This window comes from Drosophila pseudoobscura, chromosome X, assembly GCF_009870125.1.
Source record: "Drosophila pseudoobscura strain MV-25-SWS-2005 chromosome X, UCI_Dpse_MV25, whole genome shotgun sequence".
Lineage (NCBI taxonomy): Eukaryota > Metazoa > Arthropoda > Insecta > Diptera > Drosophilidae > Drosophila > Drosophila pseudoobscura.
In genome coordinates, this window is record NC_046683.1 from 5,813,303 (window position 1) to 5,824,105 (window position 10,803).

The following is a 10,803-nucleotide window of genomic DNA, read 5'->3' on the forward strand; positions in this document are numbered from 1 at the left end:
TGCATTCCACTGCGTCGTCGTGGATGCCGCCTGCTGCCGCTCCCTGCTCCACTGCATGGCTTTTGGCGTCTGGCTGTCACTTGCGTGTATGGGCGGAGGGAGGCATGGGGCATGCGGCTATGGGGGCATGGCGTTAATCATTATGTATGCGGCATGGCATTTAATTCAAATTTTAGCACAAATTATTAAATATTTGACAACGGCAATGAAAGTGAGAGCGACAGCAAGTGGAAGTGGAAAGCAGCAGTGAGCCGTGACAATGCTTCCGCTGTTGCTGTCGCTGCTGCAGAATTGCTAATTTATGCGATTTATTGGAAGGGTAACCGATGCGACGCGACGCTTCGCCGACTGCGGCTGCTATCACTGCGCTGTTTGCCCTGAAATTTTTGTTATTAGCTCTGGCGGCCCATGGGAGGGGAGGGGGTGCACAGCCGAGCAAACAAGACAAAACGTGTTCGTCGCAGTGAAAGTAACAGGTGATGACCGCAACGGTCAAAAGACGAAACGGCTGCGACGGGCGTCGCTGTCAACGCATCCCAGCGTCGCGAGACCTTTTGGCCGGAAAGAGCGTGTGAAAGAGAGAGTGCATGACTACCAAAAGAAGAAATCCACAGATACGCACCTAATTGATATGATGAGCATTTCGATGCAGCAGCAGCAGCAGCTAGGTGTTATAATCATTTGTAACTTTCTTTCAAACTCGCGCGCCCTTGGCAAGCTAATCGGTAATTTTTCAAACGAACCGCCAACATATATTGCAAAGAAGATGTTGCCGGTATAACAAAATGTCGCGACAACAAATTACCGCAACATCTCCGTCGCAGAAATATATTATCGTTTTCAACGAATATAAAAAACTTGAACAATTCGTCAGTTTATTTACGGTATATTTTGAAAATTGAAAGGTATATTTTGATATATTTCTGAGGGTCAGACCGTATATATGATCGGATTTTCTGATGTTCTTACCACCATGTCTAGCTCATACACCTTGCAAATTGTATACATTGTATTTTCCAGTATATTTTGAGAAGCGTTATTGACTCACCCTCTTGTCAAATGCACCAATGTAGAAACCGCAGTTCAGCTGAAAGATATCATGGGGGTTTTTGAAGAGATTGAAGAGATAAGATACTATATACTGTATGGTTAGTGGTGATAGTACGTTCTCGTCTGTTTTTAAAACAGTCGATAGGTGCGTGTCGTGTCGTGACTTGACTAGGGCTGCAAAACCAAATTATATTTCAACTTTCAACTGTGGCGCGAAAATTTCAAAACAATTTCGATCAGATCCGATCAAATCGAAGCGCAAGTGCAAGTGAATTGGGTAGCCTCCAGAAGCAGCATACGGCCACGGTACAGGCTAGTGGAACAGCACAGCAGCAGACGGCCACGGTGAAGCGCAATATTGAACAGCAGCCGCTGGCCAAGTGGCCGCTGCCAATTGCCATTTGGTAGCCCCCGACAAGCTCAACATCATCAGCAACAAGTGTGTATTTAATGCAGTTCTTTGCAAGGAGCAAGGATATTTATCTTGGTTGCTTTTCCTTATTTTAGCATTCGGAGACAATGGCTATGTAGTCTCTCTCGAGCACTGCTACCACAAGCAGCAACGACCGCTGGGTATACCAGATGCAGTGTCCAGGCTTCCTGCTGCGGCATCGCCAACAAGGAAATGCAGTACCAACATCCAGTTAGCGCAGTCTCCTGTGCCGGCAAAGCGTGGGAGGAGGAAGCTAACATCTAACGTTGCTGTTGCTCCACCCCCCCACCACCACTTCTGCCCAATATTCTATCTTTTCAAAACATTCCAAAAAGTGCCATTTGTGGATGACCAGTTAAGAAAATGTATTAACTATTTAAAGCGGCCGGAAATGTTGGAGGGAAAAATTAACTTCGTGTCTCACTTGACATATTTCAAGAACGAACCTTTCTTCATCATGATAGATGAGTATCATATCCCTCATATGGTAAGTGTTCGACTCAACCGTCTCCACCTCCTGATCCAGCTGCTTCGGCAAATTAAAATTAAATTAAAACAGCTTTGAAAAAAGTTTCTTCATATAATATTAACGAAATAGGGTATACCTGTTCAAAAACTCTGGTTGACGTGACATTTAACACTCACTTATGTTGCCACTGTTTTTTTGTTGACCTTTTAAGCAAATTAAACCTTTTTTCCTACATTATACAATAAAAGAGAGTACTTAAAAGTAGTCAATCAGGTAGAAAATTGATTCATCAACGGTCTAAAATTATGCGGGCAGAACTGAGGGTTTTAGTTAGCCAGCATTATTCAACGGAATATCAAAAACGAGGAATATGCAAAATAGAACTTGAACTCGTCAGTATATTAACGGTATATTTTTTAAATGAGACGGTATGTTTCGGTATATTTCTGACGGTCGACGGTAGATTTTTTCGATAAGCACTGACTGTGGAGCACTTTTTCCTCCAAAATTGGAATCAAATTTTTTTTAATAGCTATGCGTGCAATTAATCAATATGTGTGTTGTTAACAATGTGCCAGTGCTAAGGAAAAAGTGCAAACTATAGGAAAAGGCGCAGCGCCAAAGCCCAGAGGCAGGCAAGTGCAATATATATGTGAAAATTGAGTGTGTGGTGTTCGCCCATGCCATGGAACTGGAGGAGAATTGTAATGAATGCTAATGCATCTGTGTAGGAGTGTGTGAGTGTCTGGCCTGGCGTGCGTATCAGTGTATGTGTATGGGTGTAGTGTGTGCCTGTGTGTGTGTACGCGAGATTCAGGAGAGCAATAATTAAATTAAGCAAAGGTGTTACATGCATGTGCATGTGGGTGGGTGGGTGTTAGCTTGTGTGTGTTTGTGTGTATATACAAAGTGACAAAATTCTAATAAGAATTTCGTGTTATCGCTGACTGCACTCGCTCTCTCCCTCTCTCTCTCTCTCTCTCTGTCTATCTCTCTGGTATATGCCAAATGCATTATAAAAAGCGGCACCTATAAAAGTGCGCTATCACACAAGGGGGTGGAGAGGGGGAAATACTAGCAAACGACGTACTACGAAAACGACGACGCACACGACAAGAAGGATGTGTGTTCGCGTGTATGTGTCTGCGTGTGTGTGTGGGGCGGCCAGCGCGTTGAATTTTTCCGGCTACTCCTTTTGGGCGCCTCTTTGAGTCGTATGTGTGTGTTTCAGAGAGAGAGATTCTTTATTTGAGTGTGTGTGGAAGCTGCAGGCCGCTAGCGGTACTTTTTTACGCACTTCAATTTCCAATTGGAAATCTCCTCTTCTTTTTCTTTGGAGAGTTCGGCCCCCTTCCATCCCGTACTCCCGTACACCCGTACACCCGTACACCCGTCTTGCCTTGCCCCTCTCTCTTGGAGAATCCTGAATCCGAAATCCGAATCTCCGCCCAAAAATTTCCTGCCATCAATTTTCTCTGCGCACAAGCAGCACACGAGCCTGCCGCACGACGACGACGATGATGGAGGTGCGGTGCCCCGCGTGCCGTGCCGCCTTTGGTGGCACGAGAGTGTGTTGGGTGCAGCACGTAAAGCATGCACGGCGAAGAGGGGTTGTGGATTGTGGGTGGGGGGTGGCAGGACGAAAAACGGCGCACGCAACTGTCATTGACCTTCAATTGCATTCGTTGCAAGTTGCAGGCGACGACGCCGCACCCAAAGGTCATAGGTTGTGCCTCGCCTGCAGTCCACACTCCAGAGTGTCTCTGCCACACAGTCCGCTGTGCCGTTGTCGGATGGATGTGTGTCATCAAAAATTTAGCTACTCGGAGACGTATCCTCATCCTGTCTCTCCTCTGTCTTTCTGCACAGCTATCGCCTCGCTTCTGAGAAAATGGAATCGTCCATTAAGCTTAAGGACAACAACTCCAATCCGAGCAGCAATTCGAATGGCAACAATGGAGCAGCAGGAGCAGGAGCATCAGCAGGCGGCGGGGGCAGCGGCAGTGGCGTCTGCGTATCGAGCATCTGCAGCAGCGATAGCTTCAGCATCATGCCACCGCCGCATCATGAGCTGGTCAGCGCCAACAGCATCGAGCTGAATGCGGCCGCCTCCTTGAGCGATGACAGCGGTGTGCCATTGACCACCAATAGCTCCATATCCAGCGGTGATTCCTATCGCATTGGAATGTGCAAATTCGAAATTGAGGTGAGATCCGTTCAGCTTTTATCCTTTCAATCGAACGTGTAAATGTATAACCCTCCTGTTTGCTCCTGTTCCTTTCAGATGGTGGAAAGCGACGGCGAGGTCTCACAATTCGATTCGCTGGACAATTGCTCGGAGGGTGGCATGAGTGCTGAGAACTTTAATACGCTGAAAAAGGGTCCCTTGGCACCCATTGATCCGCCGCCCGAGTTCCAGGACTCGCCGCAGACAACGCTAGTGCGTTCCATCTCCAAGAATATTGTCAATAGCCTGCGGCGTTGGACCTCGTCGCAGTCATCGTTTGAGCACCTGAAGGATGATGTGACGACCAGCACCAAAGTGGCAGTAGAGCCCCCAACAAAGACTGCGGCTGCTGTGGCTGTGGCAGTGGCAGTGATGGCGCCGCCAGAGCAAACCCAAGCAAAGATCTGCCAAATGGAGGTGATGGAGAGCACCCATTTGAGCCTCAAGGAGTCGTACGCCATCAATAAGCATCTGTATGTGAGCGATTCGATACTGAATAGCCACACGGACAACATCTACGACGAGCCCAACAATATTATCAGCAGTTCGTTGGGCAACAGCGTGGATCTTCTGGAGGATGAGGGCTGCTCCGATCAGAGCAGCTGCTCGCCACTGCCCTCACCGCCGCCGCCCGTCTCCATCATCAAGATCAAGCAGACACTGTGCCCCTACTATCAGGATCATACGCGCTACTTCAAGGCCATACCCACGGAGCAGGACAGCATTGCGAGTGCCAAGGCGGCGGCAGCCGCCGCCTCCCAGCAGCGTTTCAATTTCAATGCTGCCGGCCTCTCGGAAATCCATGATTACGATTTGTATTACGGAGCTCGGAGACAGCCGCCGTCGGACAACAGCAGTTTGAGCTTGCAGCGACGGCAGGCCAGCCTCTACAGCCCCCTGGGTGGGCATACGAGCCACTGTCACTACCACAACAACAACAACAACAGCACCAGCAGCAGCCAGGGGCACTACAACCACCCGTACAACAGCCATCCGCATCATCATCATCACCACCATCACTACAGCGGTGGGACTGCTGCCTCGAGCCACGGGCATGGGCAGCGTCCGAACTCGAGGAATTCCCTCAATAGTCGCCTGAGCAGCTCGCACAATTCCCTGAACGTTTCGTCGGCGAATAAGCCCGATGATTCCATCTTTATAACGCAGGCCATGTCCCACGATGCGTTGTTTACACGCGAGATATCTGACTTCTATAATGTGCCCATCGATTCGGATATTTATGCGTTTCCCGTGGACATGATCGAGCAGCAGCAGCAGCAACTAGAGAAGGAAAAGGAAAAAGAGAAAGAGCGGCAGGTGACGGCAAACTCAGTGGCAGGAACAGGAGCTGGAGCTGGAGCAGGAGCAGGAGCCCCCACTTACCACAAGGCGGCCAGCAGAAGGAATAAACGCAACAAACGCAAGCAGCGACACGGAGGAACGACTGCTGCGGGGGCGGGGACTGAGACGAGCGATGGGGATGGGGAAAAGTCAGGGAAACATGGAAAATATCGCACACCAGTGGGGCTGGGGCAGGGACAGTGCCAGGGGCAAACGAGCGAGTCATCGGAGCCACTGCACATGACCCTCGACGAAGTGAAGCAATTCTATCACACACTCTACTCGGACGCGGGCAAATCCTGTGCATCCTCGGGCGGCGGCGGCGGCGGCGGCAGCGGGGGACCCAACAAACCGATGATGGTCAAGTCCAGCAACGAGACGATCTGGAGTGTGTCAACGGCCACAACGAATGCCACCTCGACCACGGCGCGAACGCGCAGCAGTGTTGGCACCTCGAATCGTTCGACAAATGCTGCGGGCGCTGGCGGGGGTGGCTCTGCCAGCGATGGCGGCAAGTATCTGAGCAAACAGAGCAAACACAATCTGGACAATGATAAGCTCAACAACAACAACAACAACAATAACCAGCAAACGCCCACGCAACAGCAACAGCAGCAGCAGCAGAACCTGCAACAGCAGCAGCAACAGTCATCGGAGAAGCCACCCGCGGGGGAGCTGCAACTGCAGCTACAGATGCAACACCACCAGCAGCAGCATCCGAACAATAAGCATGTGGTGCACTCGGAAAAGAAGTCACAATTTACGCTTAATCTCAAGCAAAAGTTCTGCAGCATCTTTCGCTTTCGTCGGAATCATCATAGTCGTTGTCGCGCCGCAGCCGCCTCTGTGGCGGCGGCGAATGCGGCTGCAAATGCGAGTGCCACGAATGCCGCATTGGCTGTGGAAGCAACTGCTGTGGCTGCTGAGGGCCAGGACCAGGAGTCGTCACCAGCAGCAGTCACAGCAACACCAGCCACCGCCCCAGGGGAGTCATCGTCCGATGAGGGACTCAAGAAGTTCCAGTCGCGTGCACTGCCACCATTACCAAAGAAGGGTAAATAAATGACACCTACTCCTGCCCACAGAATCTCTAAAACATTCTCCTCCTCCTTTCCTTTCCTCTACTTGCGCTTCTTTCAAGCAGCAGCCGCCTATGCCATAGATGAAGCTGTCGAACAACCCGAACAGGAGGATCAACAGCAGAAGAAGCAACCTGGTGGCCAAGAGCCGCGTGCATTGCAGTTTACCTCAAGCATTGAAAAAGTCAAAGACGTAAGCAATAGTGGGTCCTATGCCAGAGCTACATCTATGTCTAATCTTTGTTGCCTTTGCAGTACGGCTGGTACTGGGGTCCCTTGTCTGGGGAGGCAGCCGAAAAGGTGCTCTCGAACGAGCCGGATGGCTCTTTTATTGTGCGCGATAGCTCCGATGATCATTACATATTCTCGCTAAGCTTCAAGCTGAACAATTGTGTGCGACATGTGCGCATTGAACAGGATCAGGGTAAGAACTCTGCTGTTTCCCCTCCTGTAATCGATACTCATGCCCAATTTCTGTTCTTTCAGGGACCTTCTCCTTTGGCTCTTATGCCAAATTCAAGTCGCAAACCATCACCGAATTCATTGAGAAGGCTGTCGAGCATTCGCGAAGTGGCAGGTGAGAACAAATCTCAGGAACTTCCCCCTTGGATATTTACTAATCCTGCACCCGTTTTTTTTACCACTTCAGATATTTATTCTTTCTGCATCGCCGGCCAGAGCATGGACCAATGCGTGTGCAATTAACCAATCCAGTATCTAGATTTAAGCATGTACAAAGCCTGCAGCACATGTGCAGGTGGGTGTCCTTCCTCTATGTCTACGGCTAGTCCGATTTCTTCCCCTTAAGTGAATCCTGCATTCGCCTGAAGTCGCGCCTCTGCTGCTTGGCCCGCTGTTTACGGCTGTAGGGCGGCCCCATATTCGGCTTGGGCGCATCCAGCGGTGGGCGGGGACGCGGACAGCGCACTCGTAGCCAGGCTGTCAGATATTTCAAAATTTTCAATTCCATTTTATTTACATTTTTACCTATTGTTTACCCAAAAAATGACTGATTTGTATTTCTATTGTATTCCCATTTCAGATTTGTTATACTAAAGGCGGTTATACGAAAGGATCTTATACAGACGTTGCCATTACCAAGAAGACTTTTAGACTATCTTAACTATAAGCATTGCTACTCCGAGCAGGTGGAGTCCGACAGTTCCCATTCGCAGGTAAGTCGCAGAGAGCAACCCGTCGAATCCCATCCATCATCCATCAGCCATGAGACATTTTTAAAGCGTTTCGCAGATTAAACCAATGATTTAGGATTCAACATTGATATTTTGTCGATATTTAAATGTTAAGATAATCTCCCATCCATTCGCTTATGGGAACACAGTCCGGTTCATTTTGCAATATATTTATTTATTTTAGATTTCTGGCGATGGAACCATGTAGGAGATGGAGATGGAGATGGACATGGGGATGGCAAAGGCGGACTCGGAAGCGATTCGCTTGTGACAAAAACAAAAAGTAAACGAAAGCAACAGAAATTATTACCTTACATAAGTAGTAGAATTTAAACAAACGAAACAAAGAAACGCGAAATGCAAAACAAGAAACAAGCAAGTAACGAAACGAAACATTAAAACCGTTAAACGTTCTGTATAACAAGAACAAAGGAAACAACAAAACAACAACAAAAACAAAACAAACAAAAACGTTAAATAAGTAAAGTAAATGGAAGAAATTGTTAGTTTTGCTAAAAATAAAAACCATGAAGAAGTAGTAGAAGCTGAGGAAGTAGAAGAAGGCGATGACGAAGTAGCAGAAGAACAGGAAGGAGAAGGACGAAGAAGAACACAAAATTCAAAACTCTGTTTATTGATCATTTTTTTGTACTCGGTGCTATACTATAAATATAAAAACTATTTAATGAAGAAAAGGAGGCAGAGAGGAGACGAAGCAGAAAGCAGGACGAAGAAGAAAAGGAAGAAGGAAGAAAGAAGAGCAAACAAAAGCTACAACAAAATGGAAACACGAAACAGAAAAAATATTATAGATATTATAGAAATTATGCGGTAGTCAAGTAAACGAAATAACGAATTAACTGAAAAAAATTGTACATAAAAATATGTTTGAGAAATGAGGAGCCATATGCCACCCAGCAGAACCCCCCGCCACCCAGCCACCCAGCCATCCTGCAACAAAGAACCCCGCCACCCGGATGGGGCCTACGTTTTTCATTAATTAATTTTATGCTTGCCTTTTAGCTGTGATTTATATAAGGTGTCTGAGTCGACTATGTCGGCAGTATTTTGTTCAAGCTGCAATTTGATATTTATAGAATTATGTGTCACGACGAGAGAAGAAAGAGCTCGCTCTTACCGAAAGGACAGACAGAGCAAATGTAAAAGCAATCTTAAAACAATCTTAAGTTCAAGCAAAGACTTTTCATATATATAGGTATAGGTCTTTGTTTCAAGTCAAAAAATACTCGAAAGCATGAGGTGGAAAACCGAACCAAAACCGATACAAAACGATCGAAACGAGTGGGACAGCAATAGAAAGAGAACGAGAAAGAGAAGAGTAGGAAAAGGAAAATAAAAGTGAAACAGAAACAGAAACACCAACAAAGAGCATATTGTATATTCATATTGCTTAGATTTATTTCAATTGTTGACTAATTATGGTTTCGGATTTGTTGTTATTTATGTTTTAAGCTCCCAAACAACCCACCCCCCGCATACCATACCACATTTTTTTTTTGTGTATACTATTATTATTGCTCATGATTGAATTGTTTATACGTTGTATTTATTTCTTTTTTGTATAAATATATATGTATACGACATTTGTGTATGTATGTGTGTAGGAGAGAGGGGGCTACCACCTCTTCCTCCTCCCATGAAACAAAAAAGAAAACTGAAACCAAAACCAAAAACCGAAAACTCCAATCAAAATTCTTGGGTTCATTTTTGGGGCGCTCCTGATCCCTCCTAGCCTACCTTTCCCTCCCCCTCCACTGCTTCGGGCAGCGAATGAACAAACAATTTAACGAAACAAAAAAAACAAAAGAATATTTGTCTATGGAAATTATTATAAACGAATGGATGATAGAGAGATGCATGGCGTAATGAGGACAGAGGGAGAGGAAGGAGTACTGGGAGGTCACAGAAAATGAGCAAAACAACAAAGGCAATATAAAGACAAATTTTTAATAATAAAAAGTAAACAATGAAAAAAATGAAAAATTCTTTTATTTGTTTGAGAGTATACCTATATTTTGAATTTGAATTCAAATTGTTCAATTTTGATAACAACTTGATAACGATAACGGAGCACGGCACCGATTAATATAAAGCCGCCGCTCTCTAGTGAAGGAGGAAAGCCCTCTAGCGGAAAAATTAAATTTCAAATTTGAAGTTTACATTGTGTCCGCCGATGGAAATGGATGCGCTGATCATCTTTATGGCCACTACTTCTGACAAAAGAGGGCGGGTTGAGATTAGGCAACTCAGCACTGGTTCAGTTTTTACATAAGAGATGGTACTGCTTTAGTGTTGTTTTTACATAAGAGATGAATCTGCTCTGGTTCCCTTATGTACAAAACAGAGGGCACTTAATTTATATTGTGACTTAGATGGCGGCTTGGAAATTGTTGGCGCCATCTAGTGCTCATGAAATTAGTGAAGGATTGCAAGCAAAATTTTCAACTGAAATAAAAATGATCTTTTGAAAAGGACTACTTCGAGTGCGGGGTTGTCTCTAAAATTGGTTTAAAAATCTAGAAAGAAGTCGTTATTAACCCATTAATAATATATCTGTATTTGTGGGATCAGCATTTATAGTTCAGAATAAAAGTCCATACTTTTCCGATCATAATACATTTTAATTTATAAAATCCGCCTAAAGTCAAATAACTTAGAACATGAGAAAAAATCGCTTTTATATGAGCACTTCCATTCAGGCATTTCGTTTTGCCTTTTTTTATTTATAAGTTTTCAGATCAAAATGGGAAAATTCGGTAACTTTCAATAAATTTAGAAAATAATGTCGGGACAGAAGTGGAAAGGGAAACCGGTTTTTATTGACTTTTTATGTATTTTGGCATGGTAGACTTTTTGGCGGAAATGCCCATATTCTGATTATTAAACCATTCAATACAGGGTATTACACTGTCGAGGCACTCGACTACGATGCTTTGCAGATACATATGTTGCCCACTCAAGAGTTAATGGCAGAAAGATTAAAATCTAGA

The 10,803-nt window shown here is 45.6% G+C and overlaps 1 protein-coding gene across 1 annotated transcript; it reads left to right on the plus strand.

Moving 5' to 3' along the window:
* Positions 1-2,388: 2,388 nt before the first annotated feature.
* On the plus strand, positions 2,389-9,614 carry Socs16D (Suppressor of Cytokine Signaling at 16D). The gene is made up of 9 exons (XM_001355152.4): positions 2,389-2,587; positions 3,822-4,158; positions 4,237-6,574; positions 6,665-6,792; positions 6,855-7,023; positions 7,086-7,176; positions 7,249-7,356; positions 7,642-7,774; positions 7,977-9,614. The coding sequence occupies exons 2-9, from the start codon at positions 3,844-3,846 to the stop codon at positions 7,998-8,000; spliced, it is 3,306 nt and encodes a 1,101-aa protein (XP_001355188.4). The 5' UTR covers positions 2,389-2,587; positions 3,822-3,843; the 3' UTR covers positions 8,001-9,614.
* The last annotated feature ends 1,189 nt before the right edge of the window (positions 9,615-10,803 follow it).

Bases quoted from the DNA above. Each gene is read 5' to 3' on its own strand.
- Socs16D (XM_001355152.4), top strand. From the start codon at position 3,844: ATGGAATCGTCCATTAAGCTTAAGGACAACAACTCCAATCCGAGCAGC. The intron at 4,159-4,236 runs GTGAGATCCGTT...TGTTCCTTTCAG, and splicing joins TGTGCAAATTCGAAATTGAG to ATGGTGGAAAGCGACGGCGA. The intron at 7,177-7,248 runs GTGAGAACAAAT...TTACCACTTCAG, and splicing joins GAGCATTCGCGAAGTGGCAG to ATATTTATTCTTTCTGCATC.